The sequence below is a fragment of the Anopheles cruzii genome, chromosome 2, assembly GCF_943734635.1.
Source record: "Anopheles cruzii chromosome 2, idAnoCruzAS_RS32_06, whole genome shotgun sequence".
In the NCBI taxonomy this organism is placed as follows: domain Eukaryota; kingdom Metazoa; phylum Arthropoda; class Insecta; order Diptera; family Culicidae; genus Anopheles; species Anopheles cruzii.
In genome coordinates, this window is record NC_069144.1 from 40,498,370 (window position 1) to 40,514,957 (window position 16,588).

General features: G+C 54.0%; 1 protein-coding gene across 1 annotated transcript in view; it reads right to left on the reverse strand.

Annotated features, from left to right (window-relative positions):
* The window catches only part of LOC128277823 (RNA-binding protein Musashi homolog Rbp6), a 456,559-nt gene that overhangs the window by 159,308 nt on the left and 280,663 nt on the right, over positions 1-16,588 (reverse strand). The window contains exon 6 of the mRNA XM_053016353.1: positions 16,336-16,428. Within this exon, the coding sequence (XP_052872313.1) occupies positions 16,336-16,428 (93 nt within the window). The remainder of the gene's footprint in view (positions 1-16,335; positions 16,429-16,588) is intronic.

The following is a 16,588-nucleotide window of genomic DNA, read 5'->3' on the forward strand; positions in this document are numbered from 1 at the left end:
GAAAACAACGCGCGATCATCACTTCCGACAGTGTAACAAATACTTTACGAGTCCTTGAAAGTCCCGTGATTTTGTGCGGGCAATGTGGGATGGTGTGCGTCACGTTGATTGGTTAATTGGAGCGGCAGCTGTAAAGCAGCAAACAAAAGCGGAAAGAGTTGAGTAAAAAGTTATCCAAAATCCACCGTTGCCATCGAGCAGGACGTGCAGGGGACTTGTTAAAAATTGGCGATGTGCAAAGTACAAGTGCAGCACAATCCTTGCACAATGACGGAAGCCTTTCGCTCCTCGCTCCTGGAGCACAATCAAACGGCGTCGTTACTAGCATAAATAGCGACGGTCGCACGCTCGGCAGCTTCCCGTGAAGCGCGCGAAAGATGAAAGAAAATGGGTTTTTCCCCCCCTTTTGCCTGGATATTATCAGAGCTGGGTGGGTGAGCTGAAGGGCCTCGGAACAAGGTTCTCGGCCGTCTCGGCGCACGGTCATTATCCTGTGCGCGCGCGCTTTTCACCGAACCGCTTTCGGTGCCCGGTGTTTTCCCATCAAAGGGATTCCGTTGCCGTGCGGTCGTTTTCTTTGTCGTTTTGCTCGGCTTTTTTTCTTATTTTTTTACTAAAGCCCCAACATTCACTCAGCAGCATTCAGGGCGGCGACGGCGTGATCTACGCGGTTGCAATGGCGCGATGCACAATGGGGGGAAAAAATGGGCACCCGCGTTTTTGTCGCCATTCTTTCGCCCGAGTTTCGAGTGGAGCCGACGAATGGCCTTTGATGAAGAAGTAAGGCGCCGTTCGGCCGTTGCACATTCCCGCTTGAAACGCTCGAATTGCGATCGGGCAAGACAATCGGTTTAATGGGTCATCACCGGCGCCAACTGTTTGTCAGTCTCAACTCCTCGTGAGGTTTTTTTTTCTGCCGACCTTCAAAACGCATCCGATGCCACGCGTTAGTGGATCGGCGTTTTTCGTCCTTAGCAAACGCTATGAGGAGGCCAACACTAGTGACCGGCACCAGCTGGCGGTTCGAGTTTTTGGTGTCCGGAAATGGGAAACTTCAATATCCAATTCCGGTCATCGATTGCCGGAACGGGCTAATTAATCCGGAATGATGTGACACGCTCCGGATTACCAGGAGGATACGGCGGCACATTCACAAATGGGCGTGGGCCAAGTTGGAGCAACTCTCTTTTTGAAGCTTCACCTTATAAAATCATGGTTTGGTACATTATGCTTGAGGTCTACCCAGGGAGCCGCTACCAGCAACAGGAAGTTGAGGCTTCCCGGAAGCAGCTCTGTGAATCAAATTTCCCAAACTTGCGGCTTCCGAAGACTGACACTTGCAATAATTATACTCTAATGCCACCGATGGAGAGCCGCGCTGCTCCGTGACAGAAGGGAATCGCTCGTCCTGCCTCATCGTCACCGCTCAGCGCCGCATCATCTAGTAATCATCGGTATCGCTACCGTCATGATCGGGACAACGTTAACCGTTTTCGGGGCCTCGTGGCCGACGCGCGAATTCTTCACCAACCCGGTGCCGGGGCCACTAAAAACAGGAAGTAAAGTGAATAGTGATAGTGGCAGTTGCGACCGCCATCGCCGTGACAGGTCGCACGGCAACGTGCCCCACCCCAGCCCCCCACGGCCGTTCGGTGCCGTGGAAGAAGCCGGAGCAGCGCTCGTCGATACTCATGCATAATATATGGCATCGGAAGCTCCATCTCGACGCCCCCAGGAGAGCATTATCCGGTTGCTGCCGGGCCCGGTCGGTTGGTACGTGTGCCGCCGACTGATACACGCAACCCGCTCCGTCTCGCCCGCGTCTAGCGTGTCTAGTCTCGACTGTCTTCGGCAAAAATCCCCGTTCTTGCGTTCGGATCGACGGACAGCGCTCGCTAGACGGCTTGGCGTGGCGTGGCTCTTGGCGCAGACGATCATATCCTGCTATATTATTCAATCAATTTTGAGGTTATACCGTACGTGCAGCCATTGGATACGATATAGATTGAAATTAAATTTGACTTTATGCATAATATCTTCGCCCGCTGCCATCAACGGGCGAAACAATCGGCCCCATCACCGAGGGCGAATGGCAAAGTAAATTAAGATGTACTTGAGCGATGATTTTATAAAACAAGTTCAATTTGCGGTCGCTTGGTGTTGAGGATTTACCAGAGGCTATTGCCCACCGGACGGGCGGTTTAATTGAAAATTAGTAAAGTTTGCTTGCTGCGGCTGCCGCATTACCGTTCTTGAACGCCACACGCGCGCGAACTCTAATCTTATGCTAATCGTGGACATTTTTGGTAGAAAAGTTTTGTGCTCCTTGCTCCACCGGAACCGAATTTCTGGACACGCCCGATACCCGAGAAGCCAAAAATCTGTTTGTTTTCGATTATGTTTCCGATTCTCCCCCGGGAGGGCTTGGGGCAGGATGAAGGAACCGACAGGAAATAGGCCGTGCCGGGGCAAAAAAAATCGAAACGAAATCGAATCAATCTTTCGATTTCAAGCCACAAGAAGCGGGAAGAAAAAAACGGGGACTCGCCGATCGAACGAGCTCGGCGGCCGAATGTCCTATCGCGCGGAAAAACAAAAAAATGGAGCAGGAAGTCCCCACCCGTAGTGGTGGTGGCCATTCCCGGTGGCCGGAACCGGAAAGACAACGTACGTCCGACGGAGATGTGACGTTCTTGATTGATATTTGCTTTTAATGAGTGCTCGGTGGCGACAGTTTTTCATCAAGGTCCACTTCAAACGTCGGAAAATGAGTCGCCGAGAGCCCCGGTGCCATCTTCTGCACCACTGGTTCCTCATTATTTTTTTTGCGGTGGTGGGCCACGACCATCTTTTTTCTGGCCTTGCGAGAAGACGGCCTTACGCCAGGCGAAACTTTGCCCCTTGCTGATCGATGGCGTAAAGAGCCGGGGGCCGGGAACTCTTTGGAGTGAACGCACCAAACGCGAATCTTCGGTTTGATTGGTGCCGATTTATCTACCGCCTGCTGGCGCTGCTGAGCCGAACGCTTTGCCCGTTCGCTGTGTCCTACGGGTTTCAACCATCGGCGGCAATAGTTGCCACCAAAGTAACCACCCCAGCGGCCGGTTCTTTGGCTGGTAATTAAGAAGATAAATATTGGGCCTACGGTAAAGTGAAGCAATTTCTCGACCAACGATTAATCATGGGGCCTCCGTCCGGGCACCGGGGCACCCCATTCGGGCAGAATGGCTGATGACTGCGATTTGGGAAATCGAATTGACTCCCATTTTCTGCACGCGCTCGGCTCCGCCGGTCCAGGACGCTAAAAAGTAGCTTCTTGGACGCCCTTGCCCACGTTCTTAACCCACTGACACGCCGACAAACGGTGCTAAGCATGGCCGTCACCCGGGGCCCGGAAATTTCGACACCACTTGCCACGTGAATCGAAGAGCGCCGGGCGGGCTAATAACGCAAGCCAATTCATTTCAACCCTCTCTGCCTCTGTGTCTCTCCGTATGTGTGTGAAGGGAGCGAAAAATCTTGACACTTTTCACCCGGCAGTTCCGCCGGAAGTTTCGACAGCATGATTCGGCGCGAGGCCGGGACGGCCGGTCGGTGTATTATTGACACCCGGCCTCGGGTGCAACTTTTCGGCAGCATGACTCGGTCGGAAAGTTGACAGGCAGCCCCGGTTTCCCGCACCCGAACCTCCCCGGCCCTGGTCCGGCGTACCGGTTTGAGAAGGTTTTGTCGAATCAAAACTCAACCTGAACGGGCGCGCGCGTGTGTGTGTGCGGGATCGGTATGCTTTTCCCGGGACCCGGCCCGGAATTTTCCCCATTTTCTTCGGGCAAGCGGCTCGAAGCGCCCGAAGAAACTGATTTCTCATTCTAATTTCCAATTTGATTCCGTCGAGAGCGTGGGCCCGTGTTTTTTCGCTTTTCCGGCCCCATTTTCCCGGGGCAGGGCGTTCAAGCAAACTACTGTGAACACTACCTTCACCGTACGGTCCCGTACGGAGCCATCGGAAGGGGCCGTTTTTGCTTGCTTCAAAGCCATCCACTTTCCCGGTCGGGATGTCATGGCTTTCGACCCATGGAACGCCTCCTTGCTCGCTAACTCGGGCGAAGTTTAAATTTTCGCAACACACGGCCAAGTAAGCAGTTATGCGGTTATGCGGCAAAAGTGCCTGGATTTACCTTGCAAGTAGGTAAAATTTAAACAACCTCAGCATAGAGGCCCTTTATGAGACCTCAATGTTGTGCATGATTTATGATTTAGCAAAACTCCAAAATAGGCCGATGCTGATTGGCGTTGCCGTGCACCGCAAGATGGGTTCACTTGGGGCGCGCATTATCGACTCGACGAGAGTCCTTCAGAGCGTCCTTCAAAGCGTTGGTTTCCACGGACCGGAGAAAGGAGAGCTTCTGGTTCCGGCAGCCGACGGTCCGCTCAAGATGCAGATCAATGCCAACAGCAGGCATCCTAGCGGTCCATCGGCGATACCGAAGGACTCTCTCGTTTGCCGTTTCTCGTTCTCGCGCAACATCTTACGATTTCGGCAAGAAAGCGGTTCGACCAAAAAATAAAAGCAGGAGCCCGCACAGTGGCGGCCCGTGACGGGATTAATTACACTAAAAGCAAATCCTCGCTGCATATTCGAGATAAAGCTGGTTGTTGTTCTGTTTTTTTTTTTTGGTTGTTTCGCTGTGTAATACCACGACCGAACGTTGCTCGGCATGCTTTTAACCTGTCACGATTATTAATATAATTACACTTAATGCACACACACACACACACACCCACTGGCCACGTCCGGGGACGTCCAAAAGGATGGCGTGCTTTCGGCGTTCGCACAGGTTCAATTCCCTCCCCACGGGACCTTCGCGAGGTGGTTGTAATTTGCGGTGCAAAAGTGCAAATCCTTGGAAGAGGTCCTTGAACGACGAAAGAAGCGTTGTATACAAACTAAATTTTAATTAGATTGTTGTGTTTGGCGCGACCGGGCGCGTGTTTCGGGTGCCCGCAGGTAACCGGTAGGGCGCGGCACATGCACCGGAATCGCGCGCGGATCACAGCCAAGTTGGTTGCAAGAATGGCGAAAGTTTTCCACTCCAACACAGGACCTTGCCCCGTTAGATGATGGCGCTGAGAGTCCCCGAGAAGCGTCGCAAGGGAAGCGTCTTCGTTAAATTTTCCACCCGGAAAACTCCACTCCCGAAAGTGGATTCAAATGAGGGCCACATCGCCCTCCTCGGGTGACGTTTGTGTCGTGATTGTTAGGTTTTACGGTTCAGCAGCGTGCGGATGGCCACTCACGAGCGTTGGACCCGCTAGTCCCGCCGGGCTAGTGGGGCTCGTTATCGGGCGTCCGTCCATCACCATAACAATCCTGGGCCCTGGTGGCCGGTGTCCTGCTGTCCTGTTGTCAGCCGCCGGACGCGAATCAGCGTCAAGATCGGCGATAGCTCGTCGGACCGAAAAGAAAGGATCACCTGCTCGGCTTCATCGCGGAGCGTTACCGTAATGTGCGCCACTAAAATCACTCACCTGCGACGGAACCTCGTCCCGTGGCAGGCGCCGGGGTGTGATTGACACACGCTCGAAGACGATGAGCTTGTGCTTCCGGTGCCGGCAGCCGACAGCCCTCTCTTAGTTGGAGGGACATTAAACTTTTGGTCTCATTAAACCGGATCCCGGTGCGAAGCTTGGAAGGATCCGGCCACGTTACCCGCGTGACTAGTAATGGATTTCTCGAGACGTTCGGCGGACCGGCGGTACATGTTGTCGGTTAATTTGGCATTTGTCGCAATGTGGATGGTAATGGCAACGGGGCTTCCGGGGGGAGGGAACCCCCGAAATGGGCACGTGGATTACGTCACACGCGGCGCTTGTCAAACAGTTTCGCCTCCGGTTGCGGTGCGGTTTGTGTCAACCGAGTGCCAAGAACTGTTCTGTAAACTCCTTCGTCCTTGTGCTGTGATGCGTCGAACATTTTGGGGCGTTTTTTTGCCTGCCCCGGCAGCCATCCGCCTTGTACCGAACTACACCGGCACATCAATGGGCGGCGAAACTATCTCCGGCCGAGTCCGGAACGATGTCGGAAACGGTCGTTAGGCTGCGAAATGGTTGCTGCTCATTAGACCCCGGGCCCGGGACTTCAAACGGCAGGTGGCAGCGTGCCGCGTGATAGTGGGCCCGATGCCGCACCGGAAGCGAGGAGCGAAAGGACAGACGGCATACAGCGCGCAACAACGCCACATTAGGGCGAAAATGGATTGCTCGAAGAAGCCGGCCCGGATGTGGTCGGATGTTGCGTCGGCCGCCGGCCATCCGTTGCGTGGATCAGGTTTTAATTGATCGTTAAGCGTAATGGCCGATGATGCTCTCGTTTTCCGGGATTGATGATGATTTGGTTATTTGTTGAACGCCGGCATCTCCGGGCCGGGGGCTAAAGTGGTCCCACTTTAATGGCGCACACTACTATCCCCGAAAGGGCTACCTGGTGTCCTGGTGTGTGGTTGTGTGTGTGCCGGTAAAGGGTCGGTGTCAAAAAAGCCAGGCCAGGAGGATAGCGCGCGCGCGCTGGTGAACCTGGCGCGGTGGGTCGCTTTTTTAGCGCCCGAAGACAGTTACTGTGCTGGGCAGTTACTTTTAATGATACTTCGGGCCTGGCGCAAACAACGCCCGAACATACTGTTACGGGCCCTAGAAAGTAAGAATGCGCTGGTGGAGGGCTGGGCTGGGTCGTTAAACGGCACAGAATATGTTGGCAAATTGTTTACGGTTAAATCATGTTCCGTGCCATTCAGCTTGCGGTGCGGTCCGGGAGCTTGTTAAGGGCCCAAGTTATGAAGGTCGATAACAATTAGCCCACCTTTTTTACGGGGCGAATGTTTGGGGCGCACTGCCCCAGTACTCTGTACTGTCGGCCGGGGCGGACGAGTCGGAGCGAGACGGGGAAACGCCCCTCGGCTTGGGATGACTTTTAAAAGGAGAAGTTAACGTGAGGTGACAATCCGGCTGACGGTTCTTCGAGGTGCAAAAATCGATAGGAGGGCTGAGAGGTCGTCTTTGGGAGATTCCGGAATCGAAATGGTGGCACCACCATCAGCAGCCCTACCAATTACACCGGAGAGCATAGGTAGACTCCTAACCCAGATATTCAGAAAGATGTTCAGATTGATCCTTACGAAGACCTCACTGTTGGGCAGCGTGTACGTCTCGTCAGGCACCGGTGGGCTGGTCATGTCATGAGGACGAACTGGTTCGTAAAGTCGATAGGTAAGTAAGTAAAAGCGAAACACGCATAGTAATCTCTCAGGTCCATCTCGGATCTCATCTGAAGACTGCAGGTGCATTCATACATCGAACTTCAACCGAGCCGAGACTTCTTGTGACTGGTAGAACCGTTTAATCCTCATTGTTTCACATTTTACCTGCGCAAAAAAACCGTTAGAACCCTCATCAACGGACAGCGCACAGCGACATTGTAACATACCCCGAGACGAAGATCCGTTCGATGCCAACAGCAAAAAGAAAAAAAAAACAACGTGGAAAACATTTTCCGATTCCTACTACCGGCGCAGTCGGTTTGCTGATGATGGATGCAGTGACCAACAACGGCACGGTGAGTTCGGTGCTGTGGAAAGCAAGAGAAAGCCAGTACCTTCGGTAACACCGATGAATACCTTCACAACTCGACGGCACGGGAGCTTCCTGTCTGGCCAATCCTGGCCGTCCAAGGCAGACTCGACACTCGACACGGGAGGCGCAGTGGGAACAAAAAAACTGCGGTCGTTGTCGAGGATTGCGGATTGCATAAAACGGAGTAAGAAGCAAAAAGTGGCGTCCTTTTCGAGACACAAGGCGACTTCCGCCGCCGCCGGTGGGGCGGGGAAGATAAATAGGGAAGGATGAATGTGGGCAGACGGCATGCAAATAGGGGCGGTCGCCCTCCGATTCAGCAGTGCAGTAACCGGAGGCCGGACCACAACGATCCGGTTGGCGCTTTATGTCTCATTTTAATAGTGGCATCGGTGCCCGGGTTATTCTAATAGGATAGGATTCTTTTATAACGCACCTCTTGAGCTACACTAATGATGCAGCTATTCACGTTACAAATCAATCTTGTAGGTTCCACGTTCATAACATCATAATCAGTGATCATAATTTGCGGGCCAATATTCGACATAAACAATTACTGCAAAGTGCGCACAACTTCGAAGCGGTCCCACAGGATGTCGTTGTCAGCAGCCCCAAGGGCAGCGTCCATTCACGGCCAGCCAGCACGGTCGGGCGCACTCGATTTTTCAGGAACTCTCCTTCACCCACGGGCGGGGGGATGTGTTTATGTTGAGCCAGGCATCGCCCGCTCACAAGCGCTTACGGCCGGCGTCGTTGGCGTGTTGGCGAAAACAGGATGACCCGCGGGCGCCACTAAACACACCAAAAAAACGCGACTCACGCGAACCGAAGCCGGCCGGGAGGAGCGGTTCTTCGAGAGGTGCGGGCAATGATGTCGGACAAGACCGAGAACAAGGCGCACGTGCGCTACGTGCGCTAATGGTTATGCATACTTTAAAAGCAATAATTATAATGATCATAAACATTAAAATGATTTAGTTTATTTATGCGGCCACGCGGCTAGATTGTGTTAGAAACTTTTAGCGAACGCCGTGTACCGTGCCGTGCCGGACCGATGGCGAAGATATCGGAGACCGCCCGGGGACCGCCATTTCTTCCCGACGGACCCACCCCACGGTGCGGGCCGTAAGTGCACGAGAGCATGATGAGTGGTAGCATTATTTAGTGAAAGCACTTTCCTACCACACACACCACCGTGCACAGCCATTTGACGGCCACATAAAGGTGAAATCTTGATGCTTTCAGACAACAGAGCAACGGGGCCGTCGGTCGCCTGCACATGTCCTGCCGCAGCATATGCGGCTTCCAGGGGCACGCTCTCTCGCTCTTGCTCTCGACTGTGGCCAGAGAGTGACTGGCTGGCTGGCAAAAGGAGGTGTAATTGAATATTCTGTCAATGAATTCATTTCGAACGTGACAAGCGACTGACTTTATCGAAAGTATAAATCAATTTTACGGCATTTTTATGCTAGTCTCGCCACCACAAATGTAATTACGGGACGAGCGAGGGTTTGCGCACCGCCGTGCGGGGGGTAATTGAAATCGAACCGCCCGAGCGCCTAAGCTGCCATAAATTATTTTTACGCTTTACATATCAATCCGTGATTGATTCGCTGTCAAAACAACACAAACACATCGCAACACATCCCTGCCTCAAAATATACGTGGCCCTTTAACGTAGCCACATGATACTCCCCGCTCGCTTTCTTCCGGGTGAAGCGACAAAAAAAAACAGGGACAAATCCTTGTAGCGCTCCACGTTTGAAGTTAATAGCAACGCCGCCCAACGCTCCGCCACGGGAACCACCACATTTGAGAGCCGGAAACAATTCATCCCGACGGGCCACCCACCAACCGAAGCGATGCTGGTCCCGGTGTCCCCGCCATGCTCCATTCCGGCACATTGTGGCAAAGTGCACACACGCACAGTAGCACACGTACATTGTCAAGGATCGGTGGTGCGCGGTGCCAAAGGTTGGTGAATTCGCCGCGCCGTGCGATGCTTTATGAATTTTTAAATAGTTTTATTTATGTTGCAGGTCGTTCGCAGCCACAGGACCCGGCCAGACCCGTTGCTCGTACCCTGCACACACACACGATGAGGGCCGTCTCAGGAAGCGGCGTGGTTAAAGATGAGTCGTTTGAGCTTTTAATCTCGGTTGGTTAACTCTCGCCTTTCGGAGCGCCGTTTAAGGGGGCCCGGGCATAAGCCCGGATGTGTACGGATGCGCTGGCGACCGCGACCGGGTTTTTCGGGCCACCCCCACCCAAGGACCGTCGGCTCGGAAGCCGACGCTTAGGCGCCGGTGGGGCGGTGGGTTTTTAATTTCTTTCCCACTCGGGTTTCGCCACCATCCGCCGGCCGCCGACGATGACATTGGCGAAGCCGGCTTTGGGAAAGCCGCAACCGGGACGGAGAAACGGGACGCCGTCGTCGTCGTAGGCCACCTGTCAAATATTAATCTTCTCGGGGCCCGCGCCGGAACCAGCAGCCGTGGTTCATGTGGGACCGCATCCTTTTTAAGGATGTGGTTAGCGGCTCCGGCTCCAGCCGTCCGGCCGTTGAGTTGGAGTGGAACTCTCGCTTTTTTTCATCGGATTTATCAAAAGGATGTCAAATACCGTGGACAAATACCGGGCGGACTTGTTTGAAGACATTTTAGGAGCAAGTTGCCCGAAACGATTGCGAGCACTCTCATCGCAGCTTCGTTACAATATTCAAACCGGCAATCTGCTGGTGCGTCTCCGATCTCCGCGGGTATTTCGTTTCCGCGGCGCGACTTAATCATCTTCGAGCGGCCCCGGATCATCGCCCGGAGAGACCGTAAGCCGAAGCTCCAAATCAATTATCCTGATGTTTAAATATTGATTTTTAATTTCAATCGTAGCCAGCCTGCATCCCGTCGCATTGTCCGTCGTCTTTTGCTTAGCATATCCGATCCGATCCGAAGGGGGGGAATGGAAAGAAAAAGAAACCCCGCGAGAGTCGGAACGCTCAAAACCCTGGCGGGCGGCTGCTGTATGCTTAGCCGGTACTGCAACAAGATAATCCACCGGGTAATGGAAATCAGCGCCAGCATCGACGACGACGACGCCAGCTGACGGCGATCGGCGGGCGAGATGAATGAAAATGGAGAACTAATACCATTTATCGGGCCGCAACCACGCAAAGACCATTCGGCGGCGGCTGTGGGCACCCGGGGTTTTTTGTCGCCCGGTCCTCCGGTCCGGCGTTCCGTTCTATGTACACATGCCGCGCGCAGGATATCGGGAAAAAGCCAATATTTGACCAGTGCTGCATTCCGGGATTGCAACCGGGTCCGGATCCGTGGCCGTAACGCTCCGTGTGCGTGTGTGCCACGGTTCCCGCGAACGGGGTTTTCTTTTGTTTTTCCACCGATTTTGGAACCCGTGCCAGAGTGGATTCGGAATTTTCCGAACCAAACCTCACAAAAGAGTGCGCGATATTAACTTCCCACTGCGCCGAATGAACGAACGTTCGGAGCTTCGAATGAAGGGTTCGAAGGATCGGTTTTTAATCCGCGAAATTTCCCCGGGCAGCGGCCACTGGGAAGTGTGTTCGTTCGTTCGAGTTTGCTTTGGTTTCGGCTTAAGAAGCGGCAAATTTGCTATGCGCTCCTGCTGGCCATTGTAATCCCGAGCGCACGAAACGATTGGTTCCGGTGGCTGCGGGCGCGATTTAGCGTAATGTTTAGACCGAAGTTTATCGGTTTTTTAGAATATCCCGAACACCTTTTATCTTTTAACGGTATTTACCCAGATTTTTCCTGCCTTTCGGTGTTGCAATTGAGCGCAAATGATGGCGCAATTCGGTCTTCAAGCTTTAACATTTCTCGAATGCCCGTAACAAATGTAAACACTAACGAGATCAGGCCAACTTGAGGCCAACTAACACACAACTGATCGTTATCGTAAGATCGTTATTTAACGATGGCGCACTCCGCTTTCCAGACAAAGATCGTGATGCTCTCGGTTCGGAGCGATGAATTTCTCAACACCCGCCAATGTGTTTTATGCTGTGTTGCGCTATTCCACCTCATCCATCCGGAAGCAGTTCCGACATCCGACACGCGTTAATGTGTGTGTAGTGATGGGAAAAATTATGTCTCATAAAAATAGATTCACCAAAAAGGGCTGAGCGCACCAGCAGCGAGCAGCCCGTCCTAACTAGCGAGAACCATCGAAAGAATAATGTACAAGTGGCTATAAAGCATGTGTGGCCGCACCGTGTGTGAGTTCTTTCACGTAGTGGGGTACACTGCTTACTGCTGATGGTCCTGCTGCTAGGTCCTTTGTTCGCAGCAGCAGCGACATGCTGTTTGCACTATGCTCCGGCTCGTTGCGACCGTCCTGAAGCCCCATAAAAGAAAGGTACCGGGGAGCCCCGGGACCGAAAGCAATCGGTGCCAATAGTTTCGAGTGTGGCGAAATGGTGGCGCAAGCACCCGGAGCAACAGTGAAGTGATGTGAAGCACAACAGGCAGCAGCAGCAGCAGAAGCAGGAGCCGGAATGTAAGCATCGCAACCGCTCATCGAGCCAAGCACATGACGCAAATGTGCAATAATATATGCAAATAAAATGATTCAATAAAATAAAATAAGAAACTACAGGCGGACCGGGGGGACGGGTGGGATGCGTGGGTCCTTTGCGGCACGTGGCCCCCTCACAAACACACACACACACACACAAAACTTACAAAGCAAAACTTTGTGTTCGATCGCTTCCTTCGAGACGCGCGCCGTTGTGGGCCCGCAAGCATATCCATTGCGGCGGCCGTCCGGGGATTGTTAACCGGAACAACACCCGGAACCCCGGCAAAACTCTTCCCCCTCCTCCGGCGGGCCATGCAATAAAAGGCGGACGAAGAGTGGTGGTGTCGGTTCTGTGTGTTGTGGCTTCCGAATTTTTGGTTTCCGACAAAACTCGTAGGCGAACGCAGGCGGGGCTTATGCTGGGACAGGGAACCCGCGCAAATTGGCGCAATTATTTCACACATTATCGCACTACTGCTGCTGCCGGGCTGCCGCCGGGCCCTCCGGAACGCATCATGTGTCGCGCGCCGCTAAAAAGACTGCCCGGAATCGCGCGACTCCGGATCCGGTGCCGAACCGACGCGAGCAGCGAGAACATACTTCCGGCCCCGGCTCCGGTCGGCGGGAGAAAACTCATTCCCCGATCTGCATACATTAGGCATGGGTGGCCCGGGCGAATGGGGGTTTGAGCGCCATGTTTACAGCCATGTGAAACATAATGCTGCTTAGCTACGAATCCAATCCTCGCACGCTCGTTACTTGTTGAGATATGCAAATCATTTTTATGCGCATGGCGCGCTCCCGTCGGTTTGTCGGTTCTCTTGTTAGCACACACACACACGTGTGCGTGTGTGTGCCTATTGTTGCGTTTGTGGTGGCGGTCGACGGTGGTGGTGTTTTAAAAGCGGATCGCTAACGAATCGTTTCGACGAATGGATTGCGGGCAACATAAACGGCTGGACGATGCCAAAAAGGATTCAATCGGGCGCGGTGACCGGAACCCGCCTTGGGGCCACTCTTGAGGTTAACGCTCGAGCGAGCCTCGAGATCTTGTTGCCGTGCCATGGAGTGAGTCACGATTAAAAATCGTGTTCAATCGCCCCCCGAGGTTTCCGATTCCTTGCGACACGGATTAACGACGAAGACGCACCCGATCGGATTTAATTAATGAGTGTGTTGTTGCTTTCCCGCGGGGCCGGGTGTTCCGGGCTTTTCTTCGCCGGCCGGCCTCGTTAAGGAGGTTTTTCGAATCGTAAATGAGCGACGCCTCGCGATTTGCATGCGCCGCCTTAAATTTGAACGACAATGGCGCCTTCCCTTTTGGCTGGGGTGATGAAAATCCCATAAAATTTACAGCGGCGTGCAGCGTTCGAAGCTGCACTTTCGGTGCGGAGCGAACCGCAGCCGGGTAATAATGTATGGCCAGGGTGCTCCGGGTAGATCCGGAGCCGACCATTGTGGTCGGTGGCCCAAGAATCTGTTCCCCAGCAGGACGCAGCCCCATTTATTGTTGGTTTATGCTGCAGCTCGTCGCCGTTGTCGTCGTCGCCGCCGGCCGCCGGGGAAAAAGCGGATCAATCGAAGCGAAGCGAGCGGCGATAAATAGAGTGTAAATTGAGAAAATCAATTGCACATGAGTTTAATCCCGTGCAACGGAACGAGCACGCTCTCGGCGAGCGCTCCGCGATTCCACCACCAGGATCACCACCCGGTGGGGGTCCGTGCTGCACTCTGGCGGGTTCGATTGTGAGATTGCGATTTGACGCGACCGGCAGACCGTGCATTAACGCTGGCGCTGCTTTTGTGGCACGTTATGGCACGTGTGTGTGTGTGTGTGTTTCGAAGAATCCCGAGCAAAGGAATCGGCAAACCGTTGGCCCGGAATGGGTGTGCATCTGGTCGTTGATGATGATCCCGGCTGCAATCCCCATCGGGAAGGAGCAACCTTTTGGAGCAAGGCGACCGAAAGTCCTGGTTCGAACGGGCAAACAAAGGCCAGAGAGCAGGGAAGGAAGCCCAGAAAAGAACGTGTGTGTGTGTGTGTGTGTGGCCACATAAACATGCACGCAACAAGACGCGCACGAGGTGGGGAGACTGAGCAGAGCAAACAAACAGCAGCCGGCAGCAGAACAACATAAGAATCACGATAGTCGCTGGCTGCCGGCGAGATGCTGCGCACCGAACAAGTGTTTCTCGATTTCGATCTGCGACCCAGCGTGTGTGTGTGTGTGTGTGTGTGTGTGTGCGAAACAATTGTCCCCGGAATCCGGACCCGGTTCGAAATGCAAAGCCGGTGCAAAGTATAGCACTTTTCGTTCGATTGCTTCTGACAAGTGGCGCAATAGTGGCATCGGCCGCCGACGACGACGACGACGACGACCGTCCCTAACGAAGACCCGGGCGTTCGTTGCGTGTGTGGTGCACCCGTCGACCCCCTGCCAGTTCGTTTCGACTTAGTTTTGGGTGGGCCAGGAGCACCCGGCTGGCTCACCTCGGTGGCGGTGGCATGTCAAAACCGTACGGATTGACTGTATTGAGTACGGTGGAGCTGACGCGACAGCTGGGTCCGTTTGTTCCCCGTGCGCGCCTGTGTGTGTGTGTGTGCACATTACGGAGGATTTCCAGTTCATTTAAGGCTTGTGCATTTTCGGGACCATTTGCAGCGCAGCGCAACGGGACGGGGTCGGGACGGGAATTTGCAAAATTACCCTACCATTTGGTTGAGCGCACAACGTTGTCCTTGCCACCGTCGTCCTCGTCGACAGAAAGAGAGAGAGAGAGATGGGGCGACAAAAAACAGCTATCCACATGAATAGCCCTCAGTTGGAGCGGAAGAACCCCCGAGTTAAAAAAAAAAATCGTGCAAAATGTGAAAACTTTTCCACCGCGCACGGAGCATCCTTTTTTCCGGCCGCTGAATGCAACAACATTAACCGCCTCTCGGCTGCAGATTAAAGCAAACCCACGGACGGGGGGGCCCTCGGTTGCTTTGTGTGCGTCTCGAGGGTCCCAAAAGTTTGGGCTCCTAACTGATATGAATTTAATTTTAGTTCCCCTAAACGCTATTAGCTGTTTTCCGCACTTTGTCATCGGTCCGAGGCCCTCGCGGCGATCACGAAGATCGCGCACCGCGATCCCCCCTGAGAGCCAGAGAGAGCGAGAGAGAGGGGTGACTTTTTGCCCGGTTGTTTGATTTTTGCCTTTTTTGTGAAGCTCCGGCTCGTTCCGGCCATGGTTATGTTTATCTTCTGCGCCTTCGCCCCCGCGCCCGGGCCAGGTGTGAAGCCGGAAAACAGCCGCCGGCGTAATGTGTGTTGCCCATGACCACGGAAATGAGAAAACCTCGAGATGGCATCGGCGCGGACCGGATAGCCGGTCCTCTGCTGGAAAGGTAGACCGGTAGAAAGTAAACTAAAGCCACAACAAGTCCCGGCGACCGAAGCCGGCGAATGACTAACTTTTGGCGAGTCCTCCGCGCCGTCCGTGTCGACACGCCACACAACACCTGCATCCCTGGGGGAGGCGGGAGGTGTAGTTTTCCAACGGCCCCAGCCGGGACCGGGCTTGGAAGAGAGAAACTTAAAATGGCCCCGGGAATTTGTTTGGACAATTGGATAACTCTGGCCAGGGCGAGCCAGGGCGAGCGATCGGTGCGCTCGCTGAGGCCGCGACCGAGACTGGTTGGGGGGGGGGGGGACTTTTTTGTTATGCTGCTGGTGGGATTATGTCAACTGGGCTGCTTGGCGGCACCGCACAATCGGAGCCGAACCGGGAACCTTCCGGCTCCGAGGCTGGCAACAAAATATCTCGATCTCGGCCCGGCCCGATGCAATTATCCCGTGAAGTCCCGGAAGCGCTTGGGGGACCATCATCAGCCCCCCCCACAGCCCGCCACTAGGCCAGTGTCTTAGGCGGCGGGAAATTGAAAGAATGTGCCGGTCCTGCCCGGGCTGCCCACCGAAAATGGCCTCCGATGGACACTCGAAACTCAAAAACCGCACTAAAGCTTAAGTGGAAAAGTTTTCCACGGTAGAAAGGATTTCGCGCCGCACCGGTACCGGGTGCGCCGGCGGCACTAAGCGCCGCCAAGAACTTGCGCCGTTACTTCATACTCTACACGGTCCCCCCCCCCCCCCCTCCTCGAGTAGTACTTACCGGTCCAAATTGTTCGAAGTAGCTTTTCACGTCCTCCAGCGTGGTGGGCGCCGATAGCCCACCGACGAATATTTTCTTCGTTCTCGTCACCATCTGTCGGGGAGAAAGAGAGCAAAAGCGGGAAAAAAGAGGTCAGAAAGGGTGTTTAATTTTCAAATGCGCACCAGAAACAAAGCCACGAGCAAGACAGAGAGAGCAAGGCAGAGAGATAGAGAGAAGGACTTCTTAATAAAATGAAGCTAAATTCGGTAGC